Genomic DNA, 17,474 nt, shown 5'->3' on the forward strand with positions numbered 1-17,474 from the left:
CACACACACACACACACACACACACACACACACACACACACCTTCAAGGGGTACTATACAGAAGTATGCATTTGTTGAGTTACACATTTTTAAGGTCTTCAAAATCCTCCACGCATATTGAGATGATATAAAATCTGCCCTTACTAGAAATAGAGACACAGATGTAGAGAACAAACGTACGGACACCAAGAGGGGGGAAGTGGTGGGATGAATTGGGAGATTGGTATTGACATGTATACACTAATATGTATAAAATTGATGACTAATAAGGACCTGTGTAAAAAAATAAAGTAAAATTCAAAAATTCAAAAAGAAAAATTCTTTAAACTCATATTATTTGACTTTTTTTTCTAGGATCCATTCCTAATTACATAGAGTGAATGGCCAGATTTGAATGCTCCCCTTGCACTCTAGCGAGATATATTTTTAAAAAAGAAAAAAAAATCCATTAGCTTTAGAAAACAATGAAACCACTTTAAAAGGAATATTCTGCCTCTTTTTTATTTAGAATGCCACATATATTTTGTAGATTGATGACATTCTGTTTATTACCAAAATATAGCACAAATGAATTAATTGTCCTGGTTTCTGTTGAAAACAATGAAAATGTTTTTTAAAAAAAGTAAAACACCAGAAAACACAAATAGGGCCTTCTTTATAAAAATTAAAATACACTTTAAAATTCTAGTAATTATGGTTGTAGTTATAGAAATGTTTTATTGTAATTTATACACGTTTTGTAAAATAAAAGTAAATTTTATAATATTCTATGATTATAATACTAAAAATAATTCAGATGAACATTAATTTCTCTTTCATCTTGTTAATCTTTCCAAGTTCCGAAGATCTAAATTATATTATTTCTGCCTATCTATCACCTACATATCTGTCTTTGTGTGTGTGTGTGTGTGTGTGTTGAAAAAGACATGATGGCAGGACTTCTCTGGTAGCTCAGGGGTTAAGAATCCGCCTGCCAATGCAGGGGACACGGGTTCCAGCCCTGGTCTGGGAAGATCCCATATGCCGCGGAGCAACTGCGCCCATACTCTGGAGCCCGCGAGCCACAACTACTGAGCCTACGCACCTAGAGCCCGTGCTCCGCAGCAAGAGAAGCCACTGCAATGAGCAGCCCGTGCACCGCAATGAAGAGTAGCCCCCGCTCACCGCAACTGGAAAAAGCCCACGTGCAGCAACGAAGACCCAACGCAGCCCAAAAATAAATTTATTTAAAGAAAAAAAATAAAGCTATAGTAATGAAAGCAGTGGGGTACTGTTATAGAGACAGACGCAGAAATCAATGGAATTGAATAGAGAGCCCAGAAAAACATTCTAGTACATGGTCAAATGAATTTTGACGAGGATGCCAAGACTATTCAATGGGAAAAGGACAATCTTTTCAAAAAGTTGTTCTGGGAAAACTAGATATCCACATGCAAAAGAATGAAGTTGGACTGTTATGTAACATGACATTTTTTTGAAAATAGATCAAAGACCTAAATGTAAACCTAAAACAGTAAAAGTCTCAGAAAAAACCATAGGACGAAAACTTCACGACATTGGATTTGGCAGTGGTTTCTTTGATATGACATGATACCCATGGGTAACAAGAAAAAACAGACAGATATGACTTCATGAAAATTTAAAAATTTTGTGCATCAAAAGACACTATCCACAGTAAAAAGGCAACTCACACAATGGGAGAAAATATTTGCAAATGATATATGTGATAAAGGATTAATATTCAGAATATATGGAGAACACCTAACGGTACAAAACAAACAACCCAATTCAAAAATGGGCAAAGGACTTGAGTAGATGTTTCTCCAAAGAAGATATACAAATGACCAATAAGCACATGAAAAGATGCTCTATGTCATTAATCATTAGAGAAATGCAAATCAAGACTACAATGAGATACCACCTCACTGATTAGGATGGCTACTATTGAAACAACAGAAAATGGTGAGGATGTGGAGAAATTGGAACCCTCGTGCACTTTTGGTACACAGTAAAATGGTAAAATGGTATAGTCACTATGGAAAACAGTATGAAGGTTTCCCCCAAAATTAAAAAGAGATTTACCATATGATCTAGCAGTTCCACTTCTGGGTATATACCCAAAAGAATTGAAAGCAGTGTCTCAAAGGGATATTGTGCACCCATGTTCATATCAGCATTGTTCACAGTTGCCAAAAGGTGAAAGCAACAGAAGTGTCCATCCATGGATGAATGGATAAGCAAAATGTGGCATATACAGAGAATGAAAGATGAGTCAGCCTTGAAAAGAAAGGAAATTCTATCACATGCTACAACATAGATGAACCTTGAGAACATCATGCTAAGAAAAAGAAGCCAGCCACACCTTATAAGTACTTAGAGTTAAAATCACAGAGACAGAAAGTAGAATGGTAGTTGCCAGGGACTGGGGGGAGCGTGATGGGAGTCACCGTTTAATGGGTATACAGTTTCAGTTTCACAAGGTCAAAGTTATGGAGATAGATGAGGGTAATGTTTGCACAATATTATGAGTGTATTTAATACGACTGAATTGTACACTTAAAAATGGTTAAGATGGTTATTATGTTTATTTTAACACAATAAAAAAAAATTGAGGGGGAGGGGAAAAAACCCTGTGTCCTTCTGTATGTCCTGAAGTTTTAATTTTAAACAAGTAGTATGGGTTCCAGAAGAGAAGTAGTAGAAGACAAAGGCAATTCTTTGACTTCTTCAGAGTCAGAATTCTTGAAATACGATGAAACAAAATGATTCAAACAGAATGCAGTATTTTTACTGAGATTTTCACTAACTAGAGACCCCTTTGTAGAGTTTCTATCAAAAACTTAACGTTTTCACTTTCACACTTTCCATCTGGATCAAGCCTGTGAACGAAACACATCTGTGGTTGGAGAAGAGCCACCATCAAAGGGATCAACTGCTCACATTGGCATCACAGTTTACAAAGTGGTGACACCTCTGTTCTCACTGAAACCTCTCAGACAGTAATAGCCAGCACCGCCATTGTCAAACCACACATTATTCATTATCTTTTCACTTTTGAGAAGAAGCAACGGGCTCAGGGAGCTGAACTGCTTTGCCAGCCATTCTATCAAGTAAGTGGGGAAGACGGGCCTGGGATCCAGGACTCCTTGCCTTCCCCTTGCTTCCATTCTCTGTTCCGCGTGCCCATGTGGGTTTGGTATAGAACCTTCTTACTTGGAACTGATCCCCTTTGACATTTGAAATCCAAGGCTGTTGAAAGGAGAAGTGACTCCTCTTCCATGGCCACCTCTCTCAAGGTAAAGCAAGTACAGCACCTTCCTAGTTGTCCCTTCCTTTCCTCACATCACTACTTCCTCCTTCTTAAAGACAGTCCTATGCCCTGCATTGGACAGCAGCCCAGGATTTAAGGTTTTTACCATTTTCCCATTTCCTCTCCAAATGTTCTTGAAGAACATATTTCCAAGATGACTTAGAGGAAAAAACACAAGGATAGATAAATCTGAGTTCTTCCATCTTGTTCACTTAACTGCTGTATAACTTTGGGTGAGTGATTTAATATTCTGTAACCTCAGTTTTCCCTTCTGTAAAATGGGTGTATCACAGTTTTCATCTTGTGTGAGGTTTATAATATTCTGAACATGAAGCAGCTAGCACAGGCCAGGCACGCAGGAGGTGTCCAATAAATGTCACTTGTTAATCTTCCTCTCCCCTCACTCTTTCCATGCTTTATTCTTTCTCTTTCCACATCAGAAATAATGTATATGATTCTTAATAACCCTAGAATTCTAGGAAATTTGAAAGTCCCCCTTCTTTTATTTCTTTGAGAGATAAAGAGTAGTGAATTCAGTATCAATGCTGTAGAGCCATGATTCTCAATGTGTGGTTCTTCGAGCAGCAGCAGCAGTATCACCTGGGAAGTTGTTAACCTATGCAAATTCTCAGGCCCCACCCACCTTATTTGAATCAGCGAATTGAGGGGTAGGGCACAGCCATTGTACTTGTAAACTCTCCAGGTGCTTCTGATATCCTCTCCCACTTCCATTAGTATGTGACTTTGGTCGTGTTAAGTGACTTCTCTGGACTTTCTTACTCATTGACTGGGGATTAGACTGCATCTACCCCCGAGGGCTGTTGAGAGGATTAACTGGGGCAGTTCTCATGGGGCCCTGAGATAGTCTTGCAGTTCAGTGCCCAGTTCTCAGCTTGGCCTCACACTGAGATCACCTGGGCACTTACAAAACAGCAACAACAAAAACACCTGTGAGTGTATACTTATTTCAAAATAAAAAGTTGAAAATAATCCACTGATGCTTGGGTCCCACCCCCCAGAGGTTGTGATATAATTCTATTGTGTTTAGCCTGCAGATCTGGGTTTGAGGAAGCTCCCTGGCTGATTATAATGAGTAGCAAAGTCCCAGACTAGAAGTTTAGTGTCTTAGGGCCTAGAATCTGGAACTAGACTAGTTGGGTACTAACCCCAGTCATTCCATTTACAAACTGTATGATCTGAGACAAATTCTCAGTGTCCCCATGAGCCTGAGCTGGGGGCACAGCCATCAGTCAGTGACTATCAGCCGTCACTATCATCATCATCTAGAAGCAGCTGACTTTCTAACAGAGTTTTCAATATGGCCAGAGACTTCAACCACCCTTGTTAGGAGACCAAAGTCTCTACTTGCTGAAAGTGGGCAAAGATGATTCTGATGCTTTGCTTTCTGGTCTTTTAGTGTTCAGGTGCAGTCCTCACTGGGACCGAGTTTCAGGATCAGGGCTTTGTGGGCCTGCCCTACCCACGTGAGATCCCCACTCAGCCATGTTGTTAAAAGTGAACTGTATTTCTCTCATCACGGTTAGCTACCAGGACTTTATGTCCCAGTGTGAAGCTCTGGGGAGAAAAACATGTATGACTTCTCTACATAGCGTTCGTAAAGAGTAAAAATCTCTTAGGACCTGAAGAACGATGGTTTTAAAAAGAAATTTAATTGAATGTGAACAAACACATACTTTACAATGGAATCTAATGGTTAGTAACTCCACTTGTAGAGGAACAAAACTTATTTTTCTTCTCTGTGGCTGATGCGTGATATCCTTATAAAAATAGTATATTATAGGTTTTTAATAAAGATAACACTTTTACTAGTATTATTTTATTCATTGAGGTATGATTGACATAAGAATTGTATATATGTAAGGTATACGACATGATGTTTTAATATACATATACATCATGAAATGATTACCAAAATCAACCTGATTAACATATCTACCACTCACACAGCTACTATTTGTGTGTGTTTGTGTGTGTGTGTGTGTGTGTGTGTGTGTGTAGCAAGAACACTTGATATCTACTCACTTAGCAAAATTCAAGTGCATACTATGCACTATTAACTGTAATCACCATGCTGTATATTAGGTTTCCAGAATTTATTCATCTTGTAGCTGAAAGTTTGTACCCTTTGACTAATATCTCCCCATTTCCCCCACACCTACCCCTAGTAACCACCATTCTACTCTCTGTTGCAATGAATTTGACTTTTTTGTATTCCACATAAAGTGAGATCATTCCTTATTTGTCATTCTGTGTCTGGCTTATTTCATTTAGCATAATGTTATCCTAGTTTATTCATGTCACAAATAGCCTATTTAAGGCTGGATAATATTCCATTTTATATATGTAAATATATCTCACATTGTTTTATTCATTCATCTGTTGACAGACATGTACGTTGTTTCCATATCTTGACTACTCTGAATAATGCTGCAATGAACATGAGAGTACAGATGTCTCTTTAAGGTTTTATTTCCTTTGGATGTATACCCAAAAATGGGATTATTGTATCGTATGGTAGTTCTATTGTTAATTTTTTGAGGAACATCTATACAGTTTTCCCTAATGGTCGTACCAATTTACATTCCCACCAACATTGTACAAGGGTCCCCTGTTCTCCACATCTTGGCCAACACTTGTTATCTTTTGACTTTTTTTTTTAATAAGATTCTTTTTTTTTCTCTTGACTTTTTGATAATAGCCATCCTAACAGGTGTGAGGTGACATCTCACTGTGGTTTTGATTTGCATTTCTTTAATGATTAGTAATGTTGAGCACCTTTTCATATAACTGTTGGCCATTTGTATATAGTATTTAGGAAAATGTCTATTCAGGCCCTTGTCCATTTTTTGATTGGGTTGTTTGTTTTTGTGCTATTGAGTTGTATGAGTTCCTTGTATATTTTGAATATTAATCCCTTATTGGGTGTGTAGTTTGCAAATATTTTTCTCCCATTTAATAGGTTGCCTTTTCATTTTGACTTGTTTTATGTGAATAATTTTTTTTAGTTTTATGTAGTCCTACTTGTTTGCTTTTTTTGCTGTTGCTTTAGGCGTCAAATCCAAAGAAAAAAATGTCAAGAGAAATGCCAAGGAGCTTACCCCCTGTGTTTTCTTCTAGGCCTTTATAGTTTCAGGTCTTATGTTCAACTCTTTACTACATTTTGAGTTGATTTCTGTATATGGTGTAAGATAGGGGTCCAGTTTCATTTTTTTGAAAGTGGATATCCAGTTTTCCCAAAACTATTTATTGAAGAGATTATACATTCTGCGTTGTTTATTCTTGGTTCTTTTGTCAAAAATTAATTAAATATATATATGTTTATTTCTGGGCTATCTATTAGTTTCATTGGATTTTATGCTAATACTTTACTGTTTTGATTACAACAGCTTTGTAATACAGTTTGAACTCAGGAAACATGATGCCTCCAGCTTTGTTCCTTTCTAGATTGCCTTGACTATTTGGGGTCTTTCGGGATTCCACATGGATTTTAGAATTCTTTTTTCTATTTTTGTGAAAAATGCCATTAGAATTTTAATAGGGATTGAATTGAACCTGTATATTGTTTGGAGATAGTATAGACATTTTAACATAATTAATTCTTCGAGTCCATGAACATGGGAATATCTTTCCATTTATTTGTGTCTTCTTCAGTTTCCTTCATTAGTGTTTTATAGGTTTCAGTGTACAGATTTTTCATCTCCTTGGTTAAATTTATTCCTAAATATTTTATTCTTTTCGATGCTATTGTAAGTGGGTTTTCTTAATTTCTGTGGTAGTTTGTGTACAAGGAATGCAAATGATTTTGTATGTTGATTTTGTATCCTGCAACTTTACTGAATTTATTAGTTCTAACAGTATTTTGTGGAGTCTTGAGAGATTTCTGTATATTACATCATATAATCTGCAAACAGAGACAAGTTTATTTCTTCCTTTCTGATTTGGATGCCTTTTATTTCCTTTTCTTGCCTGATTGCTCTAGCTAAGACTTCCAGTACTATGTTGAATAAAAGTGGCAAGAGTGGGCATACTTGTGTTGTTCCTGATCTTAGAGGAAAAACCTTCAGCTTTTCATACTGAGTATGATGTTAGCTGTGGCCTTGTCATATATAGCCTTTATTATGTTGAGATATGTTCCTTCTATACCCAATTTGTTGAGAGCTTTTGTCATGAAAGGATGTTGTATTTTGTCAAATGCTTTTTCTGCATTTATTGAGATAACGATATGATTTTTATCCTTCATTCTGTTAATGTGTTGTCTCACATAGATTGATTTATGTATGCTGAACCATCCTTGCATCCGAAGGATAAATTCCACTTGAACACGGTGCATGATCCTTTTTACGTACTGCTGAATTCAGTTTGCTAGTATTTTTTATTGAGGATATGTTCATCTGGGATATTGGCCTGTTACTTTTTCTTATTGCGTTGTCTACCTCTGGGATCAGGGTAATGCTAGCCTTGTAAAATGAGTTTGGAAGTGCTCTTTCCTTTTCTGTTTTCTGGAAGAGTTTGAGAAGGATTGATATTAATTCTTTAAAGATTAAACTTTTAGAAGTAATATACCTGGTAAAATTCCTTGTGCTTTTTATATTTTTATAAATATTGTTATATCACCTTGAATAAAGCTGGTACTAAATTAATCTTCCACTAAGTATATATAAGAGTACATTTTTCCACGATGAGGGCAGCAGAACATTTAAAAATGTTTTAAGTCTCTGGCAGGTGCCTCTTGAATGGCCCTGTTTTGTTTGAAAGACCTGGTTCAATTTTCTTACCTTCAGACTTGGTCAAATCCAACTCCGCCAAACATGATTCAGTTAAAAGGGCCAAAGGGATGACCCTTCTCACAGACTCCATCTTTGTGAGGAGGCAGCCTTGAGGGTGAGCAGACTTTTTTTTTTCTTTTTTTGTGTGTTACGCGGGCCTCTCACTGTTGTGGCCTCTCCCATTGCGGAGCACAGGCTCCGGACGCACAGGCCCAGCAGCCATGGCTCACGGGCCCAGCCGCTCCACGGCACGCAGGATCCTCCCGGACCGGGGCGTGAACCCGCGCCCCCTGCATCGGCAGGTGGACTCCCAACCACTGCGCCACCAGGGAAGCCCTGAGCAGACTTTTATACTTTTCTGCATTTCATAACCATCTAGTTTCATAAGCCTCCTGGCCACCTCTAGGGAAATGTGTCAGTTTGACTATGCAAAGGGTAGATTTATGTGAGAATATAGCTTCTGTGTGACTGGTTTATTATCAGCGATCCCAAACAGTATGTCTGCTCTCCCCAGTTTTTTTCCTGGAAGGTTTGCAGGAGGTGCCCAGCTAAAGCTCTTCACAGGGGATCTCCAACACCTGGCACACAGTAGGCACAACTAATTCCTCGCAGCACTGACTTGGGACTGTGCCTTTGCCTTACTCTTTGTTCAGATCATGAAGGCGGTGTAGCACCTTTGACCTCTTAAGCCTTCACTGCTCTTCTGCAAAATTAAAGCCTTTGGAGTCTAAGGGATTAGCCATGTGAGGCAGGTAGTGTGGCACCTGGGCAAACCCTGGGTCCAGCTGGGTTCCTCTGAGCCTTCCAGGGTGCTGACCCTGAGGGGGAGGGGGTGGGGAGGTGGCACAGGATCAGGAGGAAAAAGAAAATGCAGATCCAGGTTCAGTTTGGAGGAATTTCAAACTATTATGTCCAGAGAGCCTGAGGAAGGCACATTAAAGTCCCTCAGGCACTACGTTGTGCAGATGATAGAAAGGAATCCTGGTGTCCAAGGTGAGACTAAAAAGAGCAAGTGTGTGTGTGGTGTTGCCTTCTTCTTTTTCTTTCTTTCATTAATTCAAAAAATATCCATTAGTTACTGTTTTAGGGCCTGGGAATACAGAATTGAATATGAGAGACACAGTCCTGCCTTCATGTCTGATATGGAACTTCCTGGTGGTAAGAGAAAATTGGAAGGCATATGAACACCTAAGATGAACCTGGGAATAGATGCCAGGAGAGGAGAAGAGAAAGTGTCCTGGAACTCAAGATGGACAGGTCATTTCTGTTTCAGAGCAGCCGCCAGGGAAGATGCAATTCTAAATTTGCTTCTTAAAACGTACTGGGGCTGGGAGCCCTCACCCTCTAGAAAGTTTGTCCCCCGCTTCTGGCAAATTTCAGCATCACTGAAATGCTGACTATTCCATCAGCCAAGCCCTGTGTTGAGAGGACTGAAACTCAGCAGAGAGGGGGCCTTTGGAAGATGCTGAGTTCTATGTTCATCCCAGAGGGAGTAGCTGTTTCCTTCATTTCCAAGTTATCTTTTTTACCCCTTTTAGTAGGTAATCACCTGTCACTAGTTAACTCTAAGTAAACATGGGATGCTTACTTATAAAGCAAGCATTCTGTTATCACAGGAAGTACAAATTGTGGTTACAGATGGGGAGTATGTGCTTAGAAAGGCGTGCTAGGGGCTCAGTGGAAGGCGCCAGAACAGTCAAGGGTGCACCTTGCTGCCCATTTCTGTGCTAACACACAGAATGTGTGTTAGTCAGGCGAACATTTATGGAACACATTCTCAGGCACTGTTCTAAGTGTTACATGCTTTCACTCATTTATGAGATGTAATAACTCACTAATGGGGAAAAATAATGACTCTGATGATAAGGGTTATATTAAATGTTAATGCATTACCACAAAGATGTGAATTAACATAATCAAAACGTGTTTTATATGAATATTTAGAAGATAAACTGTCAGAAATCACTTCACGATTGAGGTGAAGATAGCTCATTACATGCAATGTCTATTACTACGTCGATGTTTACCAGGCACATTCACAACTGGAATAAAAACTACATTTATGAGCTTCCCTTGCAGCTAGGTGAGACTGTGATTCAGTTCTACCTAGCACAGGGGATTTAAAGAGAAATGGAATGCACAGCTTTTTTCAACCTCCTTCCTCTTTGTCTAGAATTTGGACATGAAGGTTAGAGAACCAGCAGTCATCTTGGACCATGATATGACTTTGGGGGAAAAAGAAAACAACACACCACGGTAGAGCACCATGGCCCCTGACACGGGAAAGGCAGCCAGCCTGACTGTCTGCTGCTGGGTATCTTGAAGAGGAGAAAAACCAAATTCTTACTTGTTCAAGCCACTGTTATTTTGAGATTTTGTTATAATCACACCTAATCTTTTTTTTTTGGCGGTACGCGGGCCTCTCACTGCTGTGGCCTCTCCCGTTGCGGAGCACAGGCTCCGGACGCGCAGGCTCGGCGGCCATGGCTCACGGGCCCGGCCGCTCCGCGGCATGTGGGATCCTCGCGGACCGGGGCGCGAACCCGGTTCCCCTGCATCGGCAGGCGGACTCTCAACCACTGCGCCACCAGGGAAGCCCCCCTAATCTTAAGTGATTAAATAGTCAAGTGGTTTGTTCAACTTAACATGGAAAAGAAAAACCGAGCTTTCACAAGGTTTGAAGAAAATGTCTTCTTAAGAAAAGCTTTAGACACTCCTGAATCTTTTATATCAAAAGTGCAACTTTAGCGAATTTTCATAATCACTCTAATTTTATGTATACAATTATGTAATGTGATTCAAAAGCAAACACTAAAATGACAAAAGATTTTAATGTCATGCAGACTACTAGAAGAATTCTTATTTTCAAGAAAATATACTTTAGAAGCCTGAGAAAAAGACTGCTCTGAAAGTTATTGCAAATTCGGTCTTAGTGGTAAGCACTGTATTGCTTGGAGGCTTATCCTCTCAGGAGAAACTTATATTTTTACCGTATTTGTCTCTAAATTAAGATCTTTCCTCTTCAACATCCCATCGAATCTTCAGAACAATCTTATCAAGTGGGTCCTATTACCTCCATTTTACAGACAAGGAAAATGGGGCTTGGAGGAATTATATGCCACACACAAGGGTAAGCGAGGTGGAGCCAAAGCCAGACGTGCTAACTCAGAGCTGCAGGAGATTTAGATGGAGGAATGTTCGCGTGGGAGTGTTGGATCTGTTGCAGGAAGGAGGACCCCTTCCAGGGCCCGAGAGTGGGGTCTTGTCTAACACTTGGAAATGGATAGTCCGAGGAGACACACGTGCTGACAGCGCAGGAGACTTTGTTGGGAAGGGGCGCCCGGGCAGAGAGCGGCAGGGTAAGGGAACCCAGGAGAACTGCTCTGCCACGTGGCTCGCAGTCTCAGGGTTTATGGTGATGGGGTTAGTTTCGGGGTGGTCTCTGGCCAATCATTTTGCTTGGCACGTATCTGGTCTGACTCAGGGTCCTTCCTGGTGGCGCGCGCATCGCTCAGCCGAGATGGATTCCAGCGAGAAAGATTCTGGGAGGCTGGTAAGACATATGGACTGGCGTCTCCTCTCTCCTTTTGACCTTTCCCGAATTCTTCCTGTGGGTGGGTGGGTAAGGAATGTCAGTTCCACATTTCTTACCAGGACCTCCTGTTGTAAGATAAATCATGCGAGTGGTTACTATTGCGTCTGGCCAGGGCGGGCGGTTTCGGTCTGTGGTTCCCCTAACAGATCCACCCTCAACTCAGTGGGGAGCCCCCAGGAGCTTGAAGCTGGGGCTCCACAGGGCAGGATGGAAGGCACATCCCTTAGCATGGCCTCCAACACCATCTCTGTCTCAGCCTAGCTTATTATCCGGCCTCACCTCCCACTGTACATCCCACAGCCCACATGTGTTCAAACCTCTGAGCCTGGGCTGCTTCCTTTGGCTGCCTGGGCCTGCCTTCCATCTCCCCCTCCACTTGCTCGAATCCTAATGTCTTCTCTCCAGGAAGCCTCCCCTGAGGCTCTCACCTGTCCCCCCTCCCCCACCCTTCATTATTCCTTCCACTGGATCTCCGTGCCCTTTGCTGTGCCTCTAATGAAACCTGAATTCTGTTTGACCTACAGGTTTCCAGGGTATGATTTTACACTGTGGACAGATACTTGAGTTCAGGAACCAAAGCTTCTGTGTCTGTACTTTGTCTTGCTGAACCCACTATTTTAGATGCAGGAGGTGCTCAAGAAAATATACACTGAGAAGAATTAAGGGGATTTTGTTTGTTTGCTTTTCATATTACTTAAAAATGCTTTAGTTTCCAAGCACTGGAGGCTGGGATAAGACTCAGAGGTGGAGGTTGTAGCCTCGGCGACCGTGTCTCGATTACTCTTGGTTATGGCCATAGCAACAGGGGCCTTTGCAGCACTTCAGAAAAATATACAGAAAGCATGGAATTAGAATTTTTCATTCCAGTCCATCTGTTACAATTGTCAGGGCTATCTGGAAAGTTTGGGGCTGGAGCCAATCAAACACATGACACCAGCCCCAGAGTAAAGTGCTCTGCCCCCGTCCCAAGTTCCTGTCTAATCCCCTTCTCTCCTAAGATTGCCAGAAATGTAAAATCTCGTTACAGCAAATAAGGGAGAGTGGATTGCAAGTGTGGGTCACCCAGATGATCACTGCAAGTCCTCCAAGTGCAGAGCACGACAGGTGCCAAAGTCAGCCGTCCCCTGGGTGCTGGGATTCACCTTCCAGCACACAGGCCTACCTTCCCTAGAATGGGAAAACCACTGCTTCTTTTTTGTGTGTTTTTTCTCCCCATTATTAGATAAGGAATCTGAGACATGGAGAAACACAGTGCCTTGATCAAACACAGACGAGCAGAGGAGGAGCTGTAGATAAAAGGCAGGTCATTGAAAGCTTGATGCAGGACTCTGTTCAACAACTTATGCTGCCTCCTTGGAACGTTAACGAATGGGAACACCACTGCTTCTGACAACCAATCTCTCCCATGTTTGAAGGTTTCTTTCCCCCCAATTTAATGCTCTCTTGTCTGATCTACACTCCCTTGTCAGCTTCCCCCGAGTCCTTTAGGCCCCCCTCACCGTCCCCAAGGCCACGAGTGAGAGGACAACCCGAGAGCTCCCCAACTCAGGATGAGAGGAGGTCAGCTCGGCCCGACCTCTGGGTGAACAGAGGCAGAGACCCACTCACACAGTCTCCCCGACAGTCCCCAGTCTGCAGAGCCTGAACAGAGCGGGGCCAGCCAGTGTGCAATCAACCAGCTGAGGGTAAACGCAACGAGGTTAAGTGACAAGGCAGCACAGAGCCACCCGGCTGAGAACATTCGACTTATGAGCTCACAGCCCCACACCGGAAGGGGAAGAAGCCAAGAATCTACACGCACTGCCACACAGTGCCTTGATCAAACACAGACGAGCAGAGGAGGAGCTGTAGATAAAAGGCAGGTCATTGAAAGCTTGATGCAGGACTCTGTTCAACAACTTATGCTGCCTCCTTGGAACGTTAACGAATGGGAACACCACTGCTTCTGACAACCAATCTCTCCCATGTTTGAAGGTTTCTTTCCCCCCAATTTAATGCTCTCTTGTCTGATCTACACTCCCTTGTCAGCTTCCCCCGAGTCCTTTAGGCCCCCCTCACCGTCCCCAAGGCCACGAGTGAGAGGACAACCCGAGAGCTCCCCAACTCAGGATGAGAGGAGGTCAGCTCGGCCCGACCTCTGGGTGAACAGAGGCAGAGACCCACTCACACAGTCTCCCCGACAGTCCCCAGTCTGCAGAGCCTGAACAGAGCGGGGCCAGCCAGTGTGCAATCAACCAGCTGAGGGTAAACGCAACGAGGTTAAGTGACAAGGCAGCACAGAGCCACCCGGCTGAGAACATTCGACTTATGAGCTCACAGCCCCACACCGGAAGGGGAAGAAGCCAAGAATCTACACGCACTGCCTCTGTCGTCTCTAACCCTCCCGCTGTTCCTGACCTCACCCAGGGTGCGGCCACGGGGCAAGGAATGACCCTGCTCAGTACAGAGCCCCAGGATCCCATTTGGGGGGGTGTTAGCCACTCTTACCCACATCACTCACTTTAATGTGTCAGCTACTTGGAAGTAAAGACAGATGACAACACCTATCAGCACAAATGCGGTCATCAGTAAGCCGCCACCAATGGCAATCATAATCTTGAGGTCAAACATCTTACACACACCTGGGCAGAGAAGTGCAGGCAAGCAGTGAGTGTGAGTTCCCCCTGGCCACAGTCACTTAGCAACCACCATTCTTCTTCCACTGAAGGAAGCTTCAGTGGAAGAAGAATGAACCCAAGCCACAGAGCCTTCTTTATGCATCTAAAACATGAATGGCTCTTCCCAGAGAAGCCTAGAATCCTAAGCTGGTCCAGGTTGGGTAAAGGTTTATTCATGGATGAAAAAGGACTGAAATACAAAGTCCAGAGAGAAGGAAATTAATAGAAAAATTGAGAAGAATTTTTCCCTTTCACAGGCAGTAATGTGCAACTGTCAGTAAAAAACAGGCCTGCACTTGAGCAAATGGTTTTATTCCCAAACACCTGGGTCTCATGAAATACATTTACTGATAGAGTCAGGATTGACTCCTTGCTGTTCAGCAAATTTAAAAATACTGTTTTATGGGAATGACTAAGGGAAAGACTTTTTTAAAAATATCATGCTGTGTGATAGAATACACAAACCCATTTCATAAGTGATTATGTTTTTGTTTTTGGTTTTTTTTTTTTTTTTTTTTTTTTTTGGGGTATGCGGGCCTCCCTCTGCTGCGGCCTCTCCCGTTGCGGAGCACAGGCTCCGGACGCGCAGGCTCAGCGGCCATGGCCCACGGGCCCAGCCGCTCCGCGGCATGCGGGATCCTCCCAGACCGGGGCGCGAACCCGGTTCCCCTGCATCGGCAGGCGGACGCGCAACCACTGCGCCACCAGGGAAGCCCGTGATTATGTTTTAAGGAAAAAAAGTTTTTAATTCTCCCATGACAGCTGTCATGCCATCTCATGGTTTAAGGAGATTCTAGGAGACTTTGTCTCTCATTCTGTTGCAACAGGAAACCAGAGGCCTTTCTGCCATTTTTCCCCCTAAATCCTCCCAGGAAATCCGGTTTGTCTGGAATAAGCAATTTGCTTAATCTAACACAATGAAATTGGGGAACGTGAGCCAGGAAAGAAGCACAAACAATTCTACTGCTAAACATACTTATTACAGTTAAACCATCCAGATCCGGATGAAGGCTAACTGGAAAAAAATTTAACAAAAAACAAAAAAACTTTAGGGAACAGGATATTTTATCAAACCTATAATTTGAGAAACAGGGATCGAATCATCCCTGTTAGGAGGAATTAAGCTCCAAGGTTGAAGAGCTCACTTTATCCTCTGTCCAGCTCCAACTGCTATGCCTATCAGGCCATAGGCTGTGGGACATCAACTCTCTGGACACCAGCTCTTTCATGGAGTTCCGAATCCTGTTCCATGTGTACCTACTGGAAGGGTTCAGCGGCAGATGGAAATGACAGGGGACCAAATCAGCGAACTTGAGGACAGAACAAGAGAATTTAATAATCTGAACAAAAATTAACAAAGCCTCAGGGACCTTTGGGACCATAACCAAAGAGCAACATGTATGTCATCAGAGTCTGAGGAACGAAGAGAGAGAATGGGGATGAGGTTCTGAAGAAGTAATAGCTAAAAACTCCCCAAATTTGGCAAAAGACAGGTTCAAGAAGCTGAGAAAATCCTGAACAGGATAAAGCCAAGAAAATCCACGGCAAGACACATTCTCAATTAAAATTCTGAAAACTAAAGACAAAGAAACAAACTTGAAAGCAGCTAGAAACAACACATTACCTACAGAGGAACACCAATTCACATAACAACGCACTTCTTTCTTGTTTGTAACCATGGAGGCCAGAAGAGAGTAGTACATGACATTTCTCTAAGTGCTGAATGAAAACAACTGTTAAATTCTGTATCTGGCAAAACCATCATTCAGGAATGGAGGAAAAAGGACATTCTCGTATGAAGAAAAACTAAAAGAATTTGTCCTGAAAAGATCTACCGCTTAAAGGACGGTTAAAGGAAAAGAAAGTAAAAATAGCTGACATACCTTTCTGAACAGGTGACATTCCAGCAGAGGTCTAGAAAAACGGGGGAGCAAAGTGAGGAGGCGTATTCCAGGCAAAGAAGACAGAAACAGAATCCCAAGGCTGCAGTGGGTTTGGTGTGTTCAAGGGACAAGAAAAGGGCCATGGTGGCTATAGTGGGATGCATCCAGGGGAGAGTGGTGGTAGGAGACGGAGTTGGAAAAATTAGCCGAGGACAAAACCTTTTGGGGGTTTAAAGCTCTCAGTAAAAAGTCTAGATTTTTCTTCTGCCTGTTATAGAACACCTTTGGAGGGTGTCAGTGGGGTTTAGCAAGGAACCCATGCAATCTGGCTGCAGAGCCTGTGCTTTTAAACATAGACCAGCGGTTCTCAAACTGAGCGTGCACCCACATCAGCTGGAGGACTTGATGAACCATGGATGGCTGGGCCCGGCCCCAGAGTCAGAATTGTGAGGTAGGGCCTGAAAATCTGCATTTCAAGTAGGTTCCCAGGGTATGCTGCCGCTGCTGCTTCTGGAACCAGACTCAAGAACGACTGCTCAGTATAATTGACTTTGAATGTGACTTCCCTATAGCACCTAAGATGGGAGAGAGGAGGGACTTTCAAATGTACTGGAATAGTAATGATATTAAGAACCACGTATGTCACTCTTGCTATTTATTAAATATTTGTTTATTTATTTATTGGCTGTGTCAGGTCTTAGTTGGGGCACATGGGATTTTTCGTTGCAGTGGGCAAGCTTCTCTCTAGTTGTGGCCAATGGGCTCCAGAGTGCACGGGCTCAGTAGTTGCAGCACCCGGGCTTAGTTGCCCCACGGCATGTGGGATCTTAGTTCCCCAACCAGGGATCAAACGGGCATCCCTTGCATTGCAAGACGGATTCTTAACCACTGGGCCACCAGGGAAGTCCCACTCTTGCTACTTAAGAAGACAGAGAAGAGTAGAAAGAGGGAGGGAAAAATTTAACATTTACTGGATATCTCCTATATACTAGGCCTGTGCTAGGCAAGTCATATAAACTTCATACAAGAGAATGAAGTAGGCTGTGATATCTCCAATCTTACAGAAGAGAAAACTGAGGCCAGGAAAGGTAAAGCCACTCATCCAAAGTTACACCAGGGAAGCCCCCTGGTGGCACAGTGGTTGCGCGTCCGCCTGCCGATGCAGGGGAACCGGGTTCGCGCCCCGGTCTGGGAGGATCCCACATGCCGCGGAGCGGCTGGGCCCGTGAGCCACGGCCGCTG

At 42.7% G+C, this 17,474-nt stretch overlaps 2 protein-coding genes across 3 annotated transcripts in view; one reads left to right on the plus strand and one right to left on the minus strand.

Moving 5' to 3' along the window:
• LOC112064238 (ATPase PAAT-like) overlaps positions 1–10,812 on the plus strand; it is a 31,647-nt gene extending 20,835 nt beyond the window's left edge. The window contains exon 6 of the mRNA XM_055081128.1: positions 10,271–10,812. Within this exon, the coding sequence (XP_054937103.1) occupies positions 10,271–10,283 (13 nt within the window). The 3' untranslated portion in view covers positions 10,284–10,812. The remainder of the gene's footprint in view (positions 1–10,270) is intronic.
• A 142-nt stretch (positions 10,813–10,954) lies between these two features.
• On the minus strand, positions 10,955–17,244 carry FAM24A (family with sequence similarity 24 member A). Of its 2 annotated transcripts, none has more exons than XR_003677743.2 (3): positions 15,495–17,244; positions 14,193–14,313; positions 10,955–11,757 (listed from the first exon to the last, which is right to left on the minus strand). XR_003677743.2 is itself a non-coding variant. In XM_028481971.2 (3 exons), exons 1-3 carry the CDS (start codon positions 14,300–14,302, stop codon positions 11,609–11,611), a joined length of 384 nt encoding a protein of 127 aa, XP_028337772.1. In that variant the 5' UTR covers positions 14,303–14,488; the 3' UTR covers positions 10,955–11,608. The 2 variants fall into 2 exon arrangements, 1 of the variants encoding a protein (XP_028337772.1); XM_028481971.2 differs by lacking the exon at positions 15,495–17,244 and adding an exon at positions 12,387–12,511 and having other exon boundaries at positions 14,193–14,488.
• Between the last annotated feature and the right edge of the window lie 230 nt (positions 17,245–17,474).

The sequence above is a fragment of the Physeter macrocephalus genome, chromosome 20 (genome assembly GCF_002837175.3).
Source record: "Physeter macrocephalus isolate SW-GA chromosome 20, ASM283717v5, whole genome shotgun sequence".
NCBI classification, from domain to species: Eukaryota; Metazoa; Chordata; class Mammalia; order Artiodactyla; family Physeteridae; genus Physeter; species Physeter macrocephalus.

Excerpts from the sequence above, each read along its gene's own strand:
- FAM24A (XM_028481971.2), bottom strand. The coding sequence starts at position 14,302 with ATGTTTGACCTCAAGATTATGATTGCCATTGGTGGCGGCTTACTGATG. Across the intron at positions 12,512-14,192 it reads CAAGTAGCTGACACATTAAA|TGCTGCAAAGGCCCCTGTTG; the intron begins GTGAGTGATGTG and ends ATTTTTCTGAAG. Across the intron at positions 11,758-12,386 it reads GGAAACTAAAGCATTTTTAA|GAGGTCCTGGTAAGAAATGT; the intron begins GTAATATGAAAA and ends ATCTTACAACAG.